This window comes from Neltuma alba, unplaced genomic scaffold, assembly GCF_004799145.2.
Source record: "Neltuma alba isolate B1F8T4 unplaced genomic scaffold, ASM479914v2 tig00004607_pilon, whole genome shotgun sequence".
Classification (NCBI taxonomy): domain Eukaryota; kingdom Viridiplantae; phylum Streptophyta; class Magnoliopsida; order Fabales; family Fabaceae; genus Neltuma; species Neltuma alba.
In genome coordinates this window covers 34,531-60,795 of record NW_021633786.1, presented here as the reverse complement: position 1 = coordinate 60,795, position 26,265 = coordinate 34,531, and the positions used below count along the sequence as shown (strand labels likewise).

The 26,265-nt window shown below is 31.9% G+C and overlaps 2 protein-coding genes across 2 annotated transcripts; one reads left to right on the top strand and one right to left on the bottom strand.

Moving 5' to 3' along the window:
* Positions 1-10,673: 10,673 nt before the first annotated feature.
* Positions 10,674-14,511, bottom strand: LOC114745317 (cytochrome P450 CYP72A219-like). Its single transcript, XM_028933480.1, has 5 exons — positions 14,254-14,511; positions 13,915-14,135; positions 12,668-12,915; positions 11,779-12,145; positions 10,674-11,146 (listed from the first exon to the last, which is right to left on the bottom strand). Exons 1-5 carry the CDS (start codon positions 14,504-14,506, stop codon positions 10,721-10,723), a joined length of 1,515 nt encoding a protein of 504 aa, XP_028789313.1. The 5' UTR covers positions 14,507-14,511; the 3' UTR covers positions 10,674-10,720.
* Positions 14,512-23,220: 8,709 nt separating this feature from the next.
* LOC114745319 (uncharacterized) lies at positions 23,221-23,842 on the top strand. The gene is made up of 2 exons (XM_028933482.1): positions 23,221-23,659; positions 23,781-23,842. The coding sequence occupies exons 1-2, from the start codon at positions 23,221-23,223 to the stop codon at positions 23,840-23,842; spliced, it is 501 nt and encodes a 166-aa protein (XP_028789315.1).
* The last annotated feature ends 2,423 nt before the right edge of the window (positions 23,843-26,265 follow it).

Here is a 26,265-nt window from a genome sequence, read left to right as displayed (position 1 = left end):
GGCATAACTTAAAGAAAATAAGAAGAATAAGGTAAATAGGAAAAGATAGGGAGAATGTAACTTACCAAAATATCCTAAAGGAACTCCAAAGCAAACCCTCTCTATTCCTCTCACACTCACTCACGCACTCTCTCTCGCTGGAAGAAGGCACGGACCAGGCGACGCGAAGACGAAGAAGAACCGGACGGAGGGAGAGGGAGAGAGGAAAAGGGAATTGATTGTAGTGGGCCACGTGACCCACTATTTCAACCCTTTTACTTTTTTTTTTTTTTTTTAAAGATAAGGGGTAACTCCCCCTTCCCAAACTCCCGGCAGCGGGTGGCACGCTTGCTTTATTTATTTATATATATGTATATATTATATATGTATAAATTTTATTTTATTTTATTTTTTAAAAAAATATTATTTACTTATTCTTTTTTTCCCCTAATTTATATATCACCAAAATTATGATTTTCAAGTTATTCAATAAGATTTAATTTTAAATACTATTGATTAATCTCATTCCCATATAACTTAAATCCTAACATATAATAAAGGGGAAAAAAATAGAATGTTACAAGACAGGGTATCCCGTCTAAGTCTCATCGTGATATATTATCCCTCTTTTTTAATTAAAATTTTATGAATTTATTTTACTTATCATTAATAATATTGTAATTTTTATGGTTATGTTGTTTACAATTTTTTTCTGTATGGATTATACAATGTACTTTAATGAATATTTTGAGTTTATACGTTTTCTTCCTTTCAAAATGAATTTTTGTTAATTTTTTTATTATTGCTGATTTTTGACTAATTTTTATCTATTTTCTTTATATAAGTTTTATCATGAAATTATACACTCCATGAACATTTGGTTTTCAAATAAAAAATTTTAAAAATTCAAAATAAATTATGCGAGACATTCAGATGGAACGCTATTAGGATGGAATAGGACACTCCTAATAAAATCTATCTTATGTGGCCAAAAAAAAACATTTAATGTCATCCATATCAATGTCACATTTTGTACTCTCTTGTCAATCCCTTCGTAGATTCTCTTGGTTACTTTTCTTTTATAGTAGAAGCATATTTTTGTGTTAAGAATTTTTCTGCTTCTTTAATATCTAAAATTATGAATTTTGTTACAAATGAACATTTAGATCTATTAACACTATTCCTTCTTGTTGATTCTTGTGTCGCTAACTTTGACTTTTTTGGAAAAAGTTTTGTTACCTCCAAAATTAGACAAAGGACAAGCAACAACAAATAAGAACATAACCATTCCAATAAAATTTTATCTTTTTAACAGGTTAAATTTTTTCGGTATATAAAATCACTTCTTATCTATATGAACTATGTTGTGCATACTTTTGAAAGTTGGATCTTCTAACGTTAAACTACATACAATCATTATGTTGAGAAAATGTGTGTGGTATCAAATGATATCAGAGCCAAATTTAAATGACACCATTACACATGGTACTACCTCTAGTTCTAATTATGAGACCTCGTTTGTCATCTACAAACAAGGTCTCATAATTATGATTGGAGGTAGTACCATTTGTATTAGATCCTGAGTTTTTGCAAAAGCACTCCTTTTGGCAGTATACGCCGATTCAAAACTTAATTTGAAGGTCATATTTCAACCTAGACGTTAAATAAATAATTATAGAACCCCATAGATATAGGATCAAATCTTATTTCATTATATTTACATATAATTTCTCTTTCTTATTCTTAAGCAAGTTCCCAAAAGGACTTAGTTGATCAATGGTTTATGTTTCATCTTTCATTTTCTTTTCGTAAGAAATTGAATGTAACAAATAACTTTAGGTTTTGCATTATTAACATTCTTACATGTAGGTACAAGATTAAATGCTATACTGAGATAATCTTGTGATTAAAGGAAATACCAAAACTCCTGTACAACCCTTAAGCAGTTAATCTAAGTATTGATGTCTATCAGTTATCAAAAAAATCAATATTAAAATTATGCCAAACATCATTCCCATATATTGTATAGTAGCTTGTATGTTGAATATGGATTAACATTATGTGTATTTTCAACAATAGGAGAAATTGCTACATGTAATCTATGGGAATGAGTATTTTTAACAATTATAGATCAATAGCATGTGTACATTGATAAGCACTCATGACTTATCAAGTTTAGACTGTCTAAATGTGATCTAGACAATTCAAATTTTATTTCTTTTTTATTTTAATTTTTAAAAATAATTATTTTAATAGATATAAAATTTAAAATAAAAACAATTTTTTACTTATTATTTTCAAAAAATTTTAATTTAAAAATTATTAATTACAAATTTTAAATTCGGACGGTTGACCTGATTAACACGCCAACTGTTTATGTAATCCGTCCTTGGTCTTGATGGTGGTTTGTTTTTGGATTGATCTAGATGTGCCCTTTGGACTTATCATATTTAAATGTACACGATGAGTCCATTGGGCTTGACCTTTGATTCCCGTTCCCATTATTTAGTTTAATTGTTACCGATGCTATCAGCCCATCTTTACATAAAAGTAAAAGTATAAAATGAAACGAAATTACAAAAAAAAATAAATAAATAAAGAAGTAAAAATACATAATAAAGTCGTACACTATTGCTTGGTTACGGCACAAATAATATACACATCATATTAATATTGACTAATATATGTATTTGTCCAACTCATAAACATCACAGCCATTTGCGATCCAGTTATGGCTTAGTTTCCCACAAACATTAGTCTCGCATTAATACGAACCTGAATCAAAATTAAATAAAAATTACTACAGCAAATGAAAGACTCAGGCGTGTTAGGATTCATCTTATAATCAATTGTGAGAGTGGAAACCATAGTTTTCTTAATTAAAAGTATGGCTTACAACATAATCATGATTTTTGGTGCACGATTAATTTTAACACGTTCATATAGATGTTTAATTTGATTTTGGATTCATAATTCATTGGCAACACAAAAATGTAGAACTGGTGCATTCACGTAGAATGTTGTTTCACAACCTCGTTCTGTTTTGTCTCCAATTTTGGACGCCTTCTATTTATAAGGAACAGATCTAGGCTGTAGCATTTTATGAAAGTTCACACAAGTTTCTATTAAAATTTGTTGAAGTTTCAGAAACTTGCATTGAGATCCTCGTTTTCAGATAAGACGTCTTAAAGGCTGTAATTCTTGACTCTGGGATAGTGCTGTTTCGCTGCTTTTAGGTGGAAAGCCATGATGAGGAAAGCATTTCGAAATTAACCCCTCTTACACTTTGATTAATATATTCAAAATCTTGTTGAGTTAAATTAGCTATCTTTTGAGTTTAAAAAAAAAAGAAGGATTTTTTACACATAAAGAGAGGTGTGTCATCCACTAGCCTAGTCATATTTGAATTTTTCAGGTTTTAAAAAATGTTTAAAAAATTTTTTATCCTAAAAGAATCTAAAAATAATAAATATAAATAATTATAGACTTGCGAAATCAATGGATAGGAGCCACAGTTAAATTCAGGAAAGTTGGAAGATCTTAATTCCTAAGTTTCCAATGTGAACACTCATTAAATTCTTACTTGCTCATCCCTCCCTAGAACTTCAATTTATTCTCTGTGAAAATTCTCCTTCTGGCATTGAACTTTCTTTCAGGAGAGGATGTTCAAACTTCAAAGTCATGTCAGCTGCTGTTACCGGTCTTGTCACAACATCTCGTCCCGATATATTAGTTTTTTAATTTTATTAATTTATTTTACTTATCATTACTATAATAGTATTATAATTTTTATAACTATGTTGTTTATTTATGAGTTTTTCTGTATGGGTTATATGATATATTTTAAGAGAGATTTTAAGTTTATACATTTTCTGTATTTAAAAAAGGAACATTTTGTTTGTTAATTTTCCACTACTATCAATTTTTATCTATTTTAATATAATTTTTATTATAAGCTTTTATGCTCCAAATACATTTGGTTTTGAAATAAAAAATTTAAAATTTTTTAAAAAAATAAACAGGACATCTATATGTACTGTTGCAGTTATATCCCATCCCAAATGGAACAGAACAAAACACGAGACCAAAAAATCATCTCATTCCAATTGTCTTCATCCTTGGTATCAATCTCATGAACACCTCTAGTTACTATTATGAGGAATGTGAACCGCCTTGGCGTAAGAGTGCCTCTAGGTGAGTGTTGAAATTGTAGTAAGGATCGGTCGCTTTCTTAATCTTGCAAAATTAATTACGGTTAAATAATATACGAGTGTAATAATAATAAAGGCACATTAGAAAAATAAGCACAGTAAAGTTCGGGCAAGCGAGACTCAATAAATGATTTGATTAATTAATTAGTCTTCGCTGAGTAAGAAACCGCTTCAAGCACATATATGTTTTAAATGCTCAAATTAATTAAGATAAATTAAATTAATTAGATTGAGCAAAATATATCCTTAATTAATTAAGATGATATGAAATATTATGAGATATATTGAGATGGATGTTTGAATATGTGATCTCAATTAAGCCAGCCGTCAAAGAATTAATTTAATTTTCTCTCTGCTCAAGTTAAGACCACAAAATTCTACATTCTACATTCGCTATTTTTTCTCTCTGTGAGCAGAGATGATAGATGTATGGAATATGGATGGATTAACCGTGAAGGATTCATCATTCTTCTCTGCCTCCGAAATTTAAGAAAATTTAAAAGTAAATTCTAAAGCCCAGGGGGTGTTCATCTTCGTCAATTCGATCCTTTGACTAATAATTACCATTGCGTATGTGCATTGGGAAAATCGGAGCAAAGAAGGTGGAGAGGGAAAATTGGAGCAATGGAGGTGGAGGGAGAATGATATTTATTGAAGAACAAGTTATATATACATTTTTTACGTGTTTAATATTTTTAATAAATTTTAGTCAACTTTTTTATCTGCATATATATAATTTTAATTTAGTTATTTGTAACTTATAAAAAACATGACAGGGGGCATGATATACGATATGTTTGAGATAGCGTTAAAAAATACCTTTTTTTTTAATTCAAAAGGCAAGAAAACTTGGCTTACAGCAAAGGACTAATACCTAAAAAACAAAGGGAAGCAAAAACAAAAACAGAAAATGCTAAAAACGAACTAAAGATGATCATTGGCTAAGAGCTCAAGACAATCAGGAGGAGGGTCTTGAAGCATTGTGGTTGAAAAGTTGGACTGGTGGGCCTTCTTGACAATAAGGTCGGCGCATTTTAACGCTTCTCTGTGTGAGAAAGAAATCTCAAAATCTCAATTGGAGAAAATCAGCGACCTCGCTTCGTCGATCATATCGCGTGCTGGGTGGAAGCTGCCACAGCTTTAAAAAACACTTATAAACATATTTTACATAATAATCATATAGAAAATTACAAGCTCGGCATGATTTATCATTGCTTTTTTCTTTAAAAGAAAAATCTCTTTGACACCAGTACTTTTTGAAACTGTACCCTACAATTTTGCCACTTGGCGTCGTAGAGAGCCTTGCTTACATGCATCTCTGCCGCCCAACAGAAAATGAACTTGTTTGGATGCTCAGGTGTGAGTGGACTTGAAATGAAATGAGAAGCCTTACGTCAGATATGAGGCTTAATATGTTGTCCTCATCAATAAAAGGGTTCCTAGGCGCGTTGATGTAAAACAAGGAGGATGATGGGAAGAGAAATGGTGGAAAGGAAAGAAAAGTTAGATGAAATTAAAGAAAATTTCAAAGTAATAAAAAACGAACGTACATACAAATTTTTCTTCAACAATGTAAATTTAATAAAGACAATCATATAATTAATACTAAATTTTCCAAATATAAGATACTACCTTTGGTTCTTCTCCAGTTCTTAATATAAGATATAGATAACTAATTTAGAGAGATTAAGAAAACTAGTTGAATTAATTATTCGTAATAAATATGTATTGTCTCTTCTAGAATACTCTTGCTAATAATGTGTATTAACTAAAATTACCATTTAATAAAATCTTTAATATATGCAATTACTATAATGACTACTTTAAAAAAAATATAAAAGATAAAGTGGATTAGATTCTTATATTTATAACTAAATTAAAAGTTAAACTAACTTTTATATTAAGGACCGGAGAAAGTAGTTAGTAATCCATTGCTAATTTGTATTTTATCAATGAACAGAAAATCTAAGCTCGATGTTTATGTGTATGTCTTTGGGTTGTTGGACCCATTCAAATCAAAGTACGTAAGTTAGCCGTCATAACAATACATAACACGGTATTTTTTATCGGCCAATTAATGCAATTTCTTGCGTACTATATAAATTTTCGTGCTTTTTCTTTTTGTTATTACCTGAAATAGGCATTTTATTGCCCCAAGGGTTCGAATCAGGCTTTAAAAGAAGTTTTCCTATTTTCGAAGTGTTATTAATTAGTTTAGATTTATTGCATATTTAAAATATAATATGAGCACCAAATCATTGACATTAATCATATTTTCAAGTAAATAAGTCACTTTACTTATTGAAAATCTAATTGAAAAATTTATTATAACATTTTAAGAAAATATTAGTTTTTAAATTAATTATGCTACATTTTACTTTGGTAAGATTTAATTTGAATTTTACTAGATGCAATTTATTAGATGTTGACGAATTATGTTTGTTGTAACCACCAATAACTGAACTCTTTTGTTCCGAAACTTCACATCAAACGCATCTTTGAAAAACAAGACTATATTCTCTTACTTTTGCAACTTGTCAAATAAAATATATGAATAACCTAAGCTAAACAAAGAAGTTAGTGGTTCTAGGACATGTAATTCTATGCTACCTATATTTCTTAATATATGAGATAGTTAACTAATTTAGAGAAATTAAGAAAATTCTTAAATTACTTTAAAGTATCTATATTTATTGTTTTTATCTAAATTAATTTGTTTCACTTATAAATTGATATACAATCTAATGACCCGTATGAGTATTTTAAAAAGATCATGTAACATATGTTATAATTAAGTAATTCAGTACCTTTCTTAATCTCCTAAAATTAATCAATTGAGTCTTATATTAAAGTTTGGAGGTAAACTATATGTCTAGGTTCTCCCATTACTTGCTGTTGCAATAAAGAATTTCGCAAAACATTTTCCCTGTAAACAAAAGCGCGTGTCATGCTTCCTTTTCTTTCTTCTGATCTAAATAAAGAAACGTAAGCTTATGAAATTTCAACAAAATTAAGAAGAAACTTGGATACAATTGCTGAACTTTATTTTCTCTCTTCCACGAATTACCAGTGATACAAGCTCTTTATAAATAGGATGGGCGTCTAAAATTGTTCGTAGACAAAACACACCATTGTGAATCGATATTGTAAATCCATTAGCATATTTTAGTCGTCAATGAAGAATGTATATCTATGGTGTATTCTCGCACCTCTCTGGGGGTTTCTTCAAATTGTTAAGGCTCGAAGGACGATGATTCAATTACTGAAAAGAGTCTTAGCTATGCTTCTTCATCACCAAATAAATTAAATGTGAGCATAGATATGTATATATATCGGTATGATTTATGTTGCTATTAATTTTATCCCCCGTTTGTTCTTAATTACTGTATGGCTCAATATACCTCTTTTTTCACAAAAATTTTGGTTGAGTTGGGTCATGAAAACTCATCAAGAATAGGTTATGTTTTATGACTCGAAAAGTGTTTACAGAAGCACTTATAGGTCCACTCTATTAATAAAGTTTTTATATTAGTCGTGGAATTTGAATTTACAATTTTGTAAATTTTAACAAATCTCATCAGCTTGACCAATCTTTCTTAGCTTTAAACACATCATAATGTTATGATCTGTTATTTCCGCAATACTAAATTGACTTTTATTCAAATAGTTTACACACCTAACTCTTATCAGGCATTTTATTTCCAGGCGTTTCAGAGATTGTTCTGCCCAATTCTCGTATTCTCCACTCATTTGCCTAGCATCTATCCCCGCGCAGAGTGTGTGCGCGTATGTGTGTTTGTATAATGAACCAATAAAACAAAATTCTTTTGATCAATAAAATAATATATTAATCATTTTGAAATGTTCGGAAGTATATATAATAATTACTTACGTATATTTCGATCAAAAACCATACTGTATATACCATATTGTACATAATAATTACTAACTGCTTTACCCAGAAAAAAAGTTGGCATTTTCTCAAACACCATGTGGACATATTTTAAAGGAGAAATGTACAAGATTTATTCTAACTCCATTCCCTCAAACGGTTAATCAGCAATATTAGTCCTAAGTACACCATGTGGGCATTTCTCGAAGTCATGAACTACAGAACGAGCGAATCAACAAGGATCGTTGAGCCGGCACAGCTAAATAATCGCCGCTGATTTTTTTTTTGTTTTGGGGCCAAAAGTCCTCACTGACTAATACACAATTATTTTTTTATTATGTATAGATATCCACTTACTAAAGACACTCCTATTTAAAGTGTTATCATGTACTAAATCTGGATCCATCTCGTAGCAGGAATTTGAATATTAATTTGTCACGATATAAGAAACTAGTTTTTTTCTTAGACCAATTCCTGTTACTAATACCCAGATAATTTTAGTTTAAATGAAAATTCGTATATTTGCTATGGGCCTTGACTTTTTTCGGACGACAGATGGATTCAACTATGCAGAGTCCATCTTAATATAACGAATACTTGAGGGATCCAGATCCTCTGAGTAGCGTTTCTCTCAGCGTCTCTCAGTATCTTAAAATCCTGTCCGTTCAGATAATCCAAAGGCTTGCAATAGACCACATCATCAGGCCCATTGTCCCTCCCCGGTCCAAGCCATTCGACGATGCAAGCACAGAGCTCATGGGAAAAAGACAAACATATCGAGCAAGTAGCCGCAGAATCACCACCGGCGCCACCTTTCTGATCACTCATCACTTCGGAGTATAACAACAACAAATACCTCTTCAAGGTCGCGTCACCCACACCTATGGGCTGTTTGTCGCCGGAGGATCTCCGACGACAATGGTGTGTAAGCCAAAGCTTGCGATGCGAACTTGTGACAGTTCTGTCAGATTCATGGCCAAGCACGAAATTACGGTGATGAATGCAAAGGGAGAAGAAGGACCCCGATGGATAGTCCAATCGGATAATAGGTGTATCCGTTAAATGGTGGCTTAGAGTGCGCCTCCAATATGGAGGTTCTCATCGTCTTCGAATTTAATCAGATTTTAGGGCAGAAGAACAAATAAAGAAGGGTCAAATTAAAGTCTTGGGGGAACGAGTCTGGACAACTAATAAAATCTTTATATTAGTTTATTTAACAATATATGTTTCGTCTTTGCTGTCCTTTCCATCATCTCTCAGCAAGCAATTGATTCATCATCATCTGCATAATCCATGTTTGAAGTTAGTAATACCCACAAAAATAAATGCGCATTAATTTCATATGGGGCAAGCAAATTAGAGATCAAGGAATACAAATAGACATAGATTCTGATTTTACATGGTTGTTTTCCAGTATGGTGAAGAATGAACAGGAGAAATTAAAAGGAATGCAAGGGCTAAGATAAATCGAAGAATGAGGAACAGTAGAGGATGAAAAAGAAAGGGAAAGAATATGGAGGAAGAAGAGGCATTTACATACATGATAGGCGAAGCCATTCTTGGCTTTGAAATTCTATCTCCATGACAGTGCCCAGCTGAATGACCATGACTCTTTTGCTGTTTGATGTCGAATGGCTTGCGCTAGGAAAGGACAACGGGTTTGATGATGTGGTTTACTGTGAGCCTTTGGATCATCTCAACGGGCAGGATGTTAAGATACTGAGAGATGCTGAGAAAACCGCTAGTGAGAGGATCTGGATCCATACTTGAGCCGGCCAAATGCTATTTGGGGAGAGAATTAAATTTTGTAGATAATGGGATTTAAGTATAATAGAATGAGTTATTTCTTTACGAATTAAAGTTTGAATTCTCACGGGAAATATCCACGTTAGTGGCGAGCATGATTGCTTCCAGTAGAAAAATATATGTACCTAGCCATAAAAAATGAATTTTGTAGACAAGCAGACATAAATTATTAATATCAGGTATTAGATTCTCGTATGATACACTTCTTAATTAACACGATTAATTATATACTTATGATGGAAGTCCGTTATCTTTAAGGGTCAATGGTCATTGAAAGAGCTATAAGTATTTATATAAGTTTTTTTTTTTGGCATAATATCACTCAAAAAGTGTTTAAAAAGGAGCAATGTTGCCCTTTTCATTTAAAAAAAATTAACTCTAATAATTAAAAAACTAACATTAAGTGTAATTATTTGTAACGAATATGGTAATATTACTAATTTTTTAGTACTTTCAAGTGTATTGAGTCAAAGCTAACATTAACCGTAATTATTTGTAACGAACATGGTAATATTGCTCTTTTTTTTTTAGTACTTTCAAAGTGTATTGAGTCAAAGAAAACTTATGGACATCCATTAGTACTTTTTGCGAATGCTTTTAGGACAAAAATGACCTCTAACCCTATTACTTTATATATTTTAGTACATCTTTAGGATATTTTATTAGTAACCCCTAAGATTACTTATCTAACCACATTAATTCCATATTTACAATTAATCCACGCATAGATTCCTTGAGACTTTTTCTTAAACCAAGAACAACCACAATTTTCAATTTCAACGCATATACACAAATACCTAAGATACTTATTCATACATTTCACATTAATTCTTCAGATAGGGCGTAGATTGATAGGAGCACCATATTGTGGCTTAACAGTAATACGAAGGCAAGGGGCATGAGTGTAAGAAGGCGAGAGTTGAAATGAGAAACGTGGGAGAATCATGGCCAAAGCCATCTTTGCTTCAATCAATGCAAATTTTTGGGCCACACAAATTCTTGGACCCCAACCAAATGGGAAAAATGCCATTTGATCCTTTGAAGCTTTTGAAACTCCTTCACAAAATCTCTCTGGTTTGAACTCATTTGCATCCTCACCCCAATAATCGGCATCATAATGAACATTCATCACCAATAAACACAGCTCAACCCCCGCAGGTATCAACAAATTTCCCACCCTGGTTTCTCGCGTTGTGTATCTCGAGATAAAAGGTAGAGAGGGAAAAAGTCTCAGCACTTCATCAAGAATCATTGGTATCTGCAAGAGTCAAATATGTATATATTATTAACTTGATAAACAACAACGTTGATAAAAACCAATCTTATCAACAAAATATTCAACAAAAAACAATTAGCTCTTCCTTCTCGAAAGATAATGACCAAATCCTAAGAACTACTAGAGGTAATAACACAAGGGAGTAACATTTCACAACCTCCCTATATCGCTATAAAACCTTTACTCCCTCTGGTCCACAATATAAGTCGTTTTTAGAAAAATGACTCAGTCTAAAATATAAGTTATTTGAAGAGTAACTAATACTTTTTTGTCAATTTTGTGCCTGCAATTAAGGCTTAAATGTAGCTCCTTGTATTTTTCTCTCTTCTTTAGAACCTCATTTAATATGGACAAAGTTGGAAAAAAAATTAATTTGAAACACATTTAATGAATTAACTACTATTTTTTTATATTGATGAATTGGTTAAAATGACTTATGTTGTGGATTGGAAGGAGTATAGATTTGGGTCAATAACTAATTCATATATAATCCCAACTAATTAAGATAAGATCTTATAATGAACTAATGAATTTCTCCAACTAGAGATATATATATAGTGTTGAACCAAATGTAGGGAGTATTTCAATATGATTTATTTATTATTAGAACTTACTATCTTAAAGCGATTAATGGCTCCGAAGTCAGGCTTTGCTGTACCGCAAATCTCTAAAACTTCATGTCTTGCTTTGTCTTGCCAATCTGGGTATATAGATAAGCAGATCATAGTCCATGTGAGGAGGGTGGCTGTGGTCTCTTGGCCAGCGATGTAGAACATTTTGCATTCTTCTATCACATCATCAATTGTCAGATCATTAATGCTTTGTTCTTTGCACTGCAAAAGTAAGCCCAACAAATCAAGCTCTCCTTCCACCTCTCCTCTTTGCATTGCATCTTCTCTTTGTCGTATCATATTCTTCAATATTGCTTTGATTTGGTTGTATATTTGGTACCTTCTCTTGTTTTTCCTTGTGGGTACGAATCTGGGGATAGAATTAATACAACCACATATGAAACATTTGTCAGACTATTTACAGTTTAGATGACAAGCTGATTGTTAATTATAAATATCAATTAATTAAGGACCCCAAAATGGTTTAATCACAACTAGTATAGGATTAAATTTTATAGAAAAAGTATATATATATTCCCTTAATCTAAAAAATAATTAAATGACAACAATAATTTAACAAGTAACAACTTTAATTTATCAAATGACAACAACAGTTTAGCAAGTAGCAACTTTAACTTATCAAATAACAACAAACAATTAAGATAGTGATATATTTAATTTCATTGAGCGCAGTTACGTCATTTTACAAAAAAACTTAATTCTAAAATAATCCCTAAGGAGTAAATAGGAATTAAGTCATTTTGAGAGACCGTTCTGGGATTATCATAATTCAGTGCTCCTCATATGACTTTCTCTGTGAAGTATTCATAACCAAAAAGAATCCATATGCAATATTATTATTATATATTAATTTGTGAAGTTGTATGGTCACCTGAAGCCTGGGATATAGATGGAGTTATAGGCTTCGCGGACTAAAAATGATTGCTGTTTTTGGAGTTCAAATATTTGCTTTCCTTGTTGGTAGCTACTTCCAAAGGCTGTTCGAGATATGGCGTCACAGGCCAAAGTACTGAGTTGTGGTGCTACATCAATCTCACACTTCCCTTGCGATTCCATTACCAGTTTCTGCCACTGCTCCACCAGGTTGCAACAACTCCTTGAAAACGCTGGAACCATTCCCTACATCTTTTGCCCCTTTAGTTTTCTCATATACACTACTCTATCTCCCATCCTAAATATAAGAATAAGATGACAACTAATTTAGAAAAATTAAAAAAAAAATAGTTAAGCTAGTTATTTGTGAAAAAAAAATTTTTTTGTTGACTTCTCTAAGACGGCCCTTTAATCATTTGTAATGAAAACTACCACATATGGAAACCCTTCTTCAATATGTATAACTAATAACGATAGTTTGCGGAAAATACTATTAATTTCAAACACAAAGCGGATCAAAATCATATATTTATAATCAAAACAAATTTTCCAATTAACTTCTATATTAATTTAAGACGGAAGGAGTATTTGGCAATATGTGTTCATAAACATATGAACATCTCCCTTCATCTTTTACCTCTTTAGTTTTCTCATATATACTACTCCCTCTTATCTTAAATATAAGGGATAGTAAAAGGATTTAGTCTTAAATATAGATCCTTGATCTATTTTGTCTCTCAAATTTATAATTTTTTCCCTCCCTCTTAACTGCACATGTTAACGAAGTAATTTTAATACAAATGATTAAAATGAGTATTTTCGGAAAGCCAAAACATTTTTTATAAATAATTAACTTCATTAATTTTCTTAATATCTGCAAATCTGTTATCTAACTTCTAGATTTAGGACCGGTTGGGGTACTTTACATTTCATAAACATATATATAACTCTTGGTCCTTAATATAAATCCCAGTCCAATTTGTCTTTTATATATATATATATTTATTTTTACTAAAGTAGTTTTTTTAGTAGTTGCACATGTTAAAGATTTTATCAAATGATAATTCTAGCTAACACATATTATTAGCAAAGATATTTTGGGAAAGACAACATCTATTAATTATAAACAACTAATCTAACTAATTTCTTAATCCACTCAAATTAAGCTTATATTAAGGACCAGGAGTAGTACTACTTTGCAACAACATAATAAAACTGCCTTGATTTGGTGGCATATATAGGTACCTTCAACTTGTCAAGGTGGAAAGCAGGGGTTATTAGCCGTCTGCGTTTACTCCATTCTTGCCCTTCCAAGGCTGCAAAACCCAAATGCTGAAGATTCACCAGTGGATTAAGAGGTGGATGCACTAGCTCACCTTTCTTGTCTTCTAATAGCAACCTTATCAGTTCTGCGTCCGCTATGATCAGCTTTGGACTACTTCCAAACCAACACACCGAAACTTTCCCTACACAAATAAAATGGAATATTAACCCAAAACCGAGTTTTGTAAAACTGGGTTTTGCTAACTGGCAGCCAAATATATTATTTAGTTCATATGATCACTATAAGGTTGGTTTTCTTACCATATCGCTTTACCATGTTGTGATAAAAAGGGATGACTCGACGGGCAATTTGGGTGTTGAGGGAGATAGGTTTAGAAGATGAGGCTTTGGCAAGCTTCTTCATTTCTGGCGTGTCCCCTTTGAAGGGCCGATAAGAAGTGCCTCTGATCCCTTGCTTCCTTAATCTTCTCTCTATACTTTTGGGTTTCCACCACAAATTATGGATAAGTTTCATCAAAACAAAGAGAACTAGGAAAGCAAAAGAGGTCGCCATGGCTTTGAACATGTGGTCTTCCATATTCAGAACCTGGGGATAGAGTCTAAGGAATATAGCCTGTTTATGATGGGTATAATAAGCTGGCTGAAATTAATTTCTTTTTGTTTGACTAATTCATGCAAGATTGCTTCCACTACTTGCTTTCCCTCAATTTGTTTTTTTTTTTTTTTGGCTGTTGGGGAAGTCATGTTGCCCTATATTATTTAAGATATAAAAAGTGACGTTCAAGGCTTCAAATTTGTGAAATGCTGGGAAAAACTTATCTAGTATAGCAGCCCATCAGTAATGAATACTCTCTCTATATATATAAATATAATACATAAGCTTGATAGACACATCCTTCAAAACCTGATGCCTACGTGCTGTGACATTGTCAAGGACTTAAAACAAAGTTCCATGATTGGCTAAATATGTTTGCAGACTAAGATTTTATTTATTAGCGTGACAGTCTGCCAGATACATATATAATTAACAAAATTAGACGGTTTATTAACTATCAATAGTGGATCCCCTACATCAATAATAATTGAGGCTGGCTATGAAGTTTCTTCTTCTTACTACCTCCTGTCTTTACATGTTAAAGATTCTATTAAATAATAGTTCTAACTAATATATATGATTAATAAGGGTATTGTAGAAAAGATAACACATATTTATTACAAATAACTAACTTAATAAACTTTGTTAATCCACCTAAATTAGTTAAGTAGTTTTAAAGATCAGAGGTAGTAACTAATTTAAAATTAGTCAATTAGCTCTTACATTAAGGACTAAAAGTAATATATACTAAGCTGTCATGATTAATTAAGTATTGCATAATTTTTCATAGATGCAGGCACATGCGTGTAAATAATGTCGATTAATACATTTCAAATGTTTTTAGTTTTGGTAAAATCGACAATTCAATATTGCTACAGAGATAGTAAGAATCTATAAGAACTTAATACTGTAGGGAAAAGAAAGTATCTAATACGGTGGGGAAAAGAAAGTATCTTTTCGTTGGTGTTATTGTGTGCGCGCGCTCATAAGATTTGAGATATAAGAATAGTATTCCGGCCGGAAAGGGAAAAAAATCACTACTGCAATCATAGCATTATTGCTGTTATGGTTGAAAATTAGATAAGTTCATTGAGATATAATTTATTATGTTTTTTCATTCAAAAATTACAGTATATAAATAATTTTATATATACTCTCATAGTTAAAAATATTAGAAAGCCATAATATTCACAAACCATGAATTAAAACAGTTTCTTTCGGACTCCATGCAATTTGAAAGAAAATAATTGGATTTGTGTTATTTAATTTATTTATTTTTCTTCACTTATTTTAATAAGATCTAATCCGATTATGAAAAATTGAAGTATGATACTAAAAAAATTATAATTATTGTTTTCTTTTGTGCATTGCAGGGAAAATTTAATTTTGCCGTCGGAGGATAGATATCCATGGTCCACTGTCGAATCGACATCGAGGGCTGGTGTTGACTCTTAAGCCTACATTTTTTGAGGAAAAAAAAAGGGCCAACGACTTTTGTACCAACAGTAATGGTTGCTCCAAATTATGTGTTAATTAATTAGTTTCCATTTCTTAATTTAATTAAGAAAGATATAATTCAATTATTACATGTTATTGTAGTATTTATATTAGCATCAGGCGTGTATAATAAGTTTAATTTGTAATCATGCTAGCTTAAATAACTTGTCGTCCCTATTTTCTATTACCTCATGAGGTTATGTTCTCAAATACAAAAAGCTTCTATTTTTCATTTTGGATAGCTATGCAACAAGAAAAGAAAAGTTACAAACAGAAAGATCCCAAGACTGATGATATCAGCAAAACTAATTTAAAGATTTTGTTTGGTGGGGCGTTGCTTGAAGAGAAGAATATGGAGGGCGATGCAGTTGTTTCTTCGAGAACGAAGAAATCTATAGATATAATAGAATTTTCTTTCAAGAAAGCAAGAAACAAAAAATCCATTTCGTGGTTTGGCAGAGGGGGGTCGAAGGTAACGGGAGGGAGGGAAGCGCTGCTACCGTCGTTTTGTAATTATACTCTGCTAAAATTCAAAATTTTATCATGTTAAATTTACTATAATCATTTCAGAATTTTTTTGGTATAAATTCAGGATCTCAAGTCCAAAGAGTGTTCTCCTTCTTACGAGGTCAGACCGCTTACGATCTTAACTGACAGCTTGTTGGTCATCATTTTAAAATTTATTTGTAGTTTTCATTAAAAAAAAAAAGGCTTAAACTTTTGGTCTTCTAAGTTTTAACTCAATGATAACTTAATTCCTTTATTATAATTTAGTATGACTCAGTCCTTCAATTTTTAATTAGATTAAAATTTAGTTATTAATCTTTTCATTTAAATTGGTTTTCCATATATATATTATTTATATATTTTTTTTGAAAAAATGATTCTGATAACAATCATCTAAATATTTTTAATTTTTTAAAATCACTTTTTTAAACAAAATCTATTCTCAACATAACTTTTTTTTATCACTTTTCTTCGAAAACTACTCTCTAAAAGCTAATCCAAATATTCTATTAATTATGCTCTTGCCATATATTACTCTCAAGTTTAAAACAAGTTTTGAGTTTAATTTGCTCATCAACACGTCGGATTATCATTTCAGACAACTCAAATTCCCCAAAGCCTCCAATATAATCAAATTATCGAGGCCCAATTTTCGAAACACCTTATAAGCACAAGTACCACTAATTCTAGTTTGAATGAGACACAAAATGTCAAATTTATTTTTGCAAACAACTCAGATGTAGTTTGTTGGGAAATATTTTCCTGTGCGCCATGGGGATCCTTACTAGTGGAAATAAGCCGACTACCTATTTTCTCTAGGGTGTTTGGATGGTATGAAAAGTGCTTCTGAAAAACATTTTTTCATAAATCAAGATAAACTCCTTCACATATTTATTTCGTATACCGTAAAATTACTTCTAAAATCATAATTTGGTTTTTATCCAAATACTCTCGGCAAAAGCACTTTCTTGATGGAAACTGAGGTAGCTCTTCACAGGTTCGCTTTATCCAAAACAGAGCCCATTTGAGGCAAATTGCCTCTAAAAGCAATGTGCTCTCTTGGGTCCAAATATTTAATTAGAGGCTTTTCATCATTAAAACTCATGGACTAAGGGAAATGGAAACCAATAAAAATGTCTAAATGGGGTCCTTACATTTCCCATCTTATATTGCTGACGATTTACTCTTGTTTGGAGTTGCAACGGAAGAACAAGCTTGTTGCATGATGGAATGTGCTGATACTTTCTCTAAAGCTTCTAGAGAACTTGTTAACAGGAACAAATCTTCTATATTCTTTTCTCCGAAAGTGACAGCTTCTGTTAAAGGAAAAATTAAAGATATCACTCAAATGAATATCTCTCCTGGAATTGGTAAATACTTGGGTTTTCCTCTTAGTAAGAAAAGAAAACCAAGTGAAACTTTTCATTACATTGTTGACTGGGTTCGATCAAAGCTAGCAGCTTGGAAGGCGAACAGTTTATCTGTGGCTTGTAGGATTACCCTTTCTAAATCTGTTTTGAGCTCTATACCTCTTTATCCGATGCAAGTAGCCCAAATCCCAAAAAAAATCTGTATTGAAGTCGAAAGATTATAAAGGAACTTTATTTGTGGTCACTGTGATTCTAGCAGTGGGTATCATCATACAAGCTGGCAGCAAATCACTATTCCAAAAGATTTTGGAGGCCTGGGATTCAACAGACTGATCTCAGTTAATAAAGATTGTGGAGCAAAAATCACCTGGAAATTGGTTATTGGGGTAGAAGGACTTTGGTCTGATATCTTAAAGAAGAAGTACATGATGAAAGATGAGGAAAACTTATTGGATAACTTCCCCGTGATTCCAATTTATGGAAATTCATTTGTCATCAAAATGACATTCTTGAGATGGGAATTGTTTGGAAAGTTCGGAATGGGAAGTATGTTAATTTCTTCAACGATTTGTGGTCATTCCTTGATAAGAAAGTCACCCGACCTCTGTTAACAGCCTCGCACTTGAGAGGAAAATGACAGTGCTGTAGCAGGCTGGATTTTTAATGGCTCCTGGAATATTCAACAACTTGCTTCTATTGTGGAACAGAGTGTCTTACAACGGCTAATTAGCTTTATGCCACCTATGGAGAATGCAGGATATGACGTGATGTCTTGAAACGGTTCTTCGAATGATTTGTTTTCTATCAAGAGTGCTTATCAAATGATTGAGACAAATCCTCCTGAGTCCTGATAAATATCACCCGGTGCTCAATTTGATTTGACAGTGAAAAGGAGCTGAGACGATTAGAACTTTCCTATGGAGAGTTTATAATAATCGTCTGCCAACAAATGAATGGAGAAGCACTTGGACACATACTTCACCCCTTTGTGCTTATTGTCAAGACAAAACTGAGGACCTACTACATATTCTGCGGGATTGTCATTTTGCTTGAGGTATGTGATTGGAAAATATTGAACAAAGGTATGTACAATCCTTTTTCTCTCTTCCCTTGAAGGATTGGATTGCTACTAATCTTAAACTTAATATGGGAAATACCAACAATAAGAGCTGGAATATTTTCTGCGGTGTAGTTGTGTGGAAATTATGGAACTGGAGGAATAATGTAGCTTTTGACATGAATTTTACTAGACCTTCTAATCCTCCTGCTTATTTGAGAAATTGCCGGAAACCCCATGCAATGAACACTTTTTGGGATGAGGCAAATCTGAATGTAGATCATGATACTGAAACTTCTTATTCTTGGATTACCCCTGCTCCTAAATGGATTAAATTAAATGTGGATGGTGCCGTGGCCTTGAACTCCTCCAAAATTGGTTGTGGAGGCTCATTACGTGACATTAAGGGCCATCGGATTGCTGTATTTGCCCAAAAACTGCAGTGCACAAGAGGCGGAAGAATGGGGCATTTACAGGGGGTTAAAACTCGCCCGGGACTTTGGATTCAAGGCTGTCACACTTGAATCAGATGCCAAAGTTTTGGTAGAACGGCTTTCTACACACCACACAAGTAACAATTCCAGTCTCCTTTTTATTCAGTTTCAAAAGATGCTGCAGTTTGATTGGACTGTCAAATTGGATTCTATCTCGAGAGGGAAAAAAAAAAGGAAAAAAAAAAAACCAAGGTCGCTAATGGGTTGGCTAAAATCGGGATTTCGCAATCTCTGTGTTTTTTTTTTATATTTGGCCAAGTAGTCTTGTGCAGGAAGATTGCATGGGATATGATCCCTCTATCGTTTAGTTTTGTTTTGGCGCTAGCCTCTTCTGTGACCCAAAAAAATCTTGCGGACTTAACATTAGGCCCACTCTTTCCAAATCTCTTATTAGACTACCATTATAATACATAGAAGCCAGTGGTATATAAGCAATAACATATTCAATAATTATAAATTAATAAATATAGTAATATATCCAATGTTATATTTTATAACTGTATTTAAAATATATATTAACAATTATAACATTATAATTATTCTTCCCAAAATTATTCTTCGTTTTCTCTTTAAAATTTTGTTATTATTTATTTTAATTAAATCTTTCATTTCTTAAAAAAAAAAAAAAAGCATATCGTTAAAGATGTCATTAGCACAGTCATTTTGGAATTTTGGAAGATTTTCCTATTGAAAATCAAAAGAGATACATTTTCTAGCTTTTATAAACATAAAAAGTATGATTTCAAAAGGAAAAAAGCCATATGTATTAAGCGTGAAAATATCATTGATGGTTAAAAAATATTCATAAAGATGTTGATGATAAAGTAAATAATATCATAATTCGAAGAACGAGACTCACGAATAGATTTGGAATCTATTTTCGTTGATATTGAGCATCTTTTCCCATCGCCTTAGTTGTCAAGTCTTGGCGGTTTATGAATTATGAAATCTTCGACAAAAGATTTGAGTTTTTTTTTATCAGTTTTGATTATAACTAATAACTATTGTAAATTCAGCAGTGACAACTGATTTTCATAAATAACAACTCGATTTCAAGTGTTAGAACTTAATGGCATATTCAGTGTGATTAATAATATAACTTTTATTATAAATGATGATAACTACAAATGTACAATATCATCCTTGATAACTAGTTTTCAAAAATTCATTTTCTAGGTTTTGAGGGTTAGTAGTCATTCTGTATAACAATTAACAACCTTGATTATTCCTAATGACGAGTAATTACAAGTTCAACTATATATGACAATTTTTTAGAAATTAAACTTCTGGTAATTTTTTTTGGGCCAAAAACTTTTGGCAAATTAAGGGGTTAGAAATTAGAAGTCATTTCGAGCTTAATGAGAATAACAAATAATAATCTAAGTAATAACTAATGATAATTATAAGTTTAATACTCCTCTAGTCTTATTTATAATTCACTTCTAATATGTTTCATACAAACAAAAAAAACAAACCTTAAACTTTATTAACTTTTATTTAAAATTTAACAACTTTTCAATTTATCCCTATTTAATATACATTATATGCCACGTAAACAAAGTCAACAGAATAATAAATGAAGGATAAAATTATACATCGATACAAAAAATTTCTCTCAATGCCCTATAAATAGAACTAAAAAATATCTTCTCTCTCTCATATAAACAAGACTAGAGGAGTAGTAACTGCCATTTCACATAGATTCAGCAAGGATAACAGTGGGCAATATGGTAATTTGGTAAGAAAAATTTAATGTCAAGAAAAGCATCTATAAACTCCATAGGTGATGTCATTCTCCCTCCATATTATTTGAAACTTACCACTTAACCATAATTTAAATCCTTTGTGAAATATTTTAGGATTATATATTTAATTTAGAGAATATGTAAATTTTTGTTTACATATTTTCTAAGGTTTTAGGTCAATCTAATTCTAAAAATTTCTACTTCCCTATTTGATAAGTTACAAGTTACGGATCAAAACTTCAATATATTTAGCCAATAAATTAATTCTCAAATAATTTATCCCCTCCATATAAGATCCCAACTTTTTTCACCGAAAATCTCTAATTATATAAATTTTAACTAATTATCCAAAATCCTCTAAGTAATTATTTTTAAAATAAATTTCATATTTGGTAAGAAATAGCTAATTTTAACTAATTTCATTAATTGAGGTAAACTTTTTAGTTTTTAGCAGGTGACTTTGATAAGAAGGGAGTATTAATTGACTAATTATTGAAGATTAAATTTTTGATAACTTTTAATCAAGTTTTATCTACAATTTAATTAAAGAAATGTTTGCTTGGACGGGATCGATTGCCTTGAAAAGGATCATAAAATTATTATTTGACTATAATGAAATTTCAATATGCATTCAATAATACTAATAATTTATTTAGCTAGAAGATTTTATTCAATTTTATTTTAATTTTAGTATTTCAAATATTTAATTTGGAAATGTATTGAGATATTATAATAATAACTCAAAACTTTAATGGTATTAACAAGTTATTAGTTGAGATAATAAGAGCTCTCAGTCCTGTAAGAAGGAGAAGAAAACGCATATGTTGAAATGATTTGAGAGGATAATTTAAGTTATACCCAAAAAAAAAAAATTGTACTTATTGTTTTGATTTCCCATAAAATTATTTGAAATTTTGAGTTAGCATCCTTCAAGATTTAATTTATACATTTTCCTCTAAAATTGAAAAATAAAAAAGAAAAATATGAATAATTAATTAAAAATTAATCTCCACCTTCCATTCGCTGCCATTATATTGCGAAACGCGAATACACTGCATATCTTAAAATTAAAACATGCTTAGACCAATCTCTCTCTCTCTCTCTCTCTCTATATATATATATATGAGTTTTATCGATATATATACACACACGGATTATATATGAAGAATTAAAGATAATGTTAGCCAAAAGATTACATAGAAATATAATTTTTTTTGTTAAAAAATATAATTTTAAATTTAGTGAAAAATAGTTGTAAATAAATGAGAGTAAAAGTTGATTGTCATGATCCAATAATCAAAGATCAAAGATTAAGATAAAAGAAGATAAAACCGAAGAAATTTAAATTTAAAATAATTTAAAATAATCAATCAACCCACTCCATGATAACATATAAATACTCCCTCCGGCCTCCGCCATTATGGGACCGATGTCTCAGAGAGCTTCTCTCTGTTTCTTTCCACTTTCCACCTTTCTTTCTTCTTCTTTCTCTGTCCTCTTTTTTAACCGTGACCGCAAAAATTCGGTCTCACAAGGGAAAAGCCATTGACCAGATGCCGCCGCCGCCTAAACCACCGTCTATCTTACGACTGAAGGACGATTATGTACCACCAGAACATGAAGAATTAGTTCGACTTACTCTCGCTACAGGTTCTTCTTACCAGTCTCCGCCAAAAAAGCCACCCTCTCCTCCGCCTCTGGAGTCACCACCCCACCTGTCTCTTTTACAGCTAATGCCTCCATCCTCCTCCGCCCCCATCTCACGCTCACCACAACCGCCGCTTGAATCTCAACCCCATCCATCTTTCTTATAACTATTGTCTCAATTCTCCTCCTCATCAAGGTCTCCAGAACCACCGTTTATACTTGGTTTACCGTCATCCCAGCTACAGCAGCCAGCCCTACCAGTGCCGGCGCCACCAAAATCACAATTCCATCCGTCTCTTCTACTGCCTTCATCCTCCTCAACGCACATAGGACCCCACCAGGATTCCATCTTTCAATGGCTTCATCCTCCCGTCAATTGCATATAGAGAACGTTTCGACCCCAAAATCGCCGGTGCAGCCATCACCACTAGAACAACCAGAACAGAGGCCACGGCCACCAGCAGATCAAACTCAACCACCAGAAGGCCAAGCTCATGGGTCTGGTGCCGGACGGGCACGTAACTACACGAAGCCGGGATGGGTGCTGACCATAGAGCCACCATATCCATGGGCTTCAAACATGAGGGCAAAAGTTTTAAGCATTGAGGAATTAATATCCAAGAATATCCTTTTCATAACTGGCGACGTTCATTGTAGAGAATGCAAGAAGCAGTTCCAGATGGAGTACGATTTGCTGTCTAAGTTCTCCGAAGTTGTTAGCTTCCTGGTCAATGAAAACGACAAGATGCATAATCGAGCACCAGAGGTTTGGTTAAAACCTGAAGATTTAGACTGTAACTTGTGTAATAAAAGCAAATGTGTTCAACCAGTGATCACTACCAAGAAGAAAGGCACGAATTGGCTTTTTCTGTTTCTGGGACAAATGATTGGATATTGCGTTCTCACTTATCTCAGGTACTTCTGCAAGCATACTGGCCATCACAGAACTGCGGCCAAAGATCGATTGGTTTATTTAGCTTATACCACTTTACATTGTCAATTAGATCCCCAAGCTTCTGATCTATATAAAATGTAGCTTGGATATGCATAGGTCAGAGTAGAGCTTTTTTATCAGCTTTTTTGTTCCCCTTTTATCGTATTTCTAATATAAATATTTATGAATATCATCATTTTATTTTGGTGGTTCATGGCTACTGGTACAGATTATTTTGGCAGAAGTAGACGTTTCAATGCCTTCAATGTTAAGGCTTTTTTTTTTTAACCCTTTTTTGTTACCTTTTAAACAATCTTATCTGATTTCTATCATATATATACTTTGATATGAATCATTTTATTTTTGTCGTTCATGGCTACTAATGCGATTTATTTTGGCAAAAGTAGACGTTTCATACTCTAATAAATGTTTTTTTTCCATTGGTATCACAGTCCACATAGATATACTGGACTTACAATAGCGTGTCAAGTTCCACCTCTTAGTTTGATGGTGGTTGATAAGGAGACGCCAATTGTTCTTTACCTTTAGGAGTAAATTTGTACTTGATAAATTCCAATGTGCTTTTCTAGCAGCAATTAATCTCACGGTCCCTGTAAAATTTTCTTTTTTAACTATTACTTTTATCTTTAATATAAGATATTTTCTAAAAGGTTTATGTTATCATAAATACTCTCTCTTGTCCGTTTTATAATAGACCACTCTGGTCTTTATTATCTGTCCTTGCAGAGAGGAATTTTGGTCTTTTTTCTTTAATTTGTTATTTGTACTGTTTTAATGATTCATTTTAAATTCTGTCCCTATTAATTATAGTAAAGGTGAAGGGTGAGGGAATAAGTGACAAAAATATACTAGTATTTAATACTTTCCAATTAATAAAAGCAAAAGTGAAAGATTTTATCTATTTAATATTTTTCTTGGAATGTGAAAAGGGAAAAAGACAGAAAAATGCACATTTAATTTCAGAAGCCCAAAAACGTCTGCTGAATTCAGGAAATCCCATTTTGGTACCATGAGACCAAATTGGGATTAATATGTGAAAGGAAAAGACCAAATTGTCCTTCATTTTAAATATTATTTTTAAAATATCACAGCCCCTATTGGCCGGTCGGTCACCGGACCTCCGGCGGCGGCGGTCACCAGAGCTCCGGTGACCAGCCGACAATTGGTCACCGGAGCTCCGTCGGTCGGATTTTTTTTTTTTTTTGAAAATTTTTACAACTTCAATATAACGGTTAACAACTTTTGTAATGCTATTAACAACTTTAGTATAGTAATTAACAACAGCTTTTTCGAGAAATTCAACAAACTCCGGCGACCGGAAACAATTTTTTTGAAAATTTTTACAACTTCAATATAACCGTTAACAACTTTTGTAATGCTATTAACAACTTCAGTATAGCAATTAACAACAGCTTTTCTGAGAAATTCAACAAACTCCGGCGACTGGAACCAATTTTTTTGAAAATTTTTACAACTTCAATATAGCGGTTAACAACTTTTGTAACCCTATTAACAACTTCAGTATAGCGGTTAACAACAGGTTTTTGAGTTTGTTAAAAGCATTACTGAAGTTATAAAAATGCCACTTTTTGAATTTTTCGAAAAACTTGTTAACTGCTATATCAAAGTTGTTAACCGTTATATTGAAGTTGTAAAAATTTTCAAAAAAAACGTAATTGTTAACGTTATACTGAAGTTGAAAATTTTTACAACTTCAATATAACGGTTAACAACTTTTGTAATGCTATTAACAACTTCAGTATAGCAATTAACAACAGCTTTTCTGGGAAATTCAACAAACTCCGGTGACTGGAAACAATTTTTTTGAAAATTTTTACAACTTCAATATAGCGGTTAACAACTTTTGTAACCCTATTAACAATTTCAGCATAGCGGTTAACAACAGGTTTTTGAGTTTGTTAAAGGCATTACTGAAGTTATAAAAATGCCACTTTTTGAATTTAAAAACTTGTTGTTAACTGCTATATCAAAGTTGTTAACCATTATATTGGAGTTGTAAAAATTTTCAAAAAGTTGTTAACCGTTATATAACTCAAAAGTTGTTAACTGATATACTAAAGTTGTTAATAGCGTTACAAAAATTGTTAACCGTTATACTGAAGTTGTAAAAATTTTCAAAAAAAATTATTTCCAGTCACCGGAACTTGTTGAATTTCCTAGAAAACTTGTTGTTAATTACTATATTGAAGTTGTTAATATAATTATAAAGTTATTAACCGTTATATTGAAGTTGTAAAAATTTTCAACTTCAGTATAACGTTAACAATTACGTTTTTTTAAAAATTTTTACAACTTCAATATAACGATTAACAACTTTGATATAACAGTTAACAACAAGTTTTTAAATTCAAAAAGTGGCATTTTTATAACTTTAGTAATGCCTTTAACAAACTCAAAAACCTGTTGTTAACCGCTATACTGAAG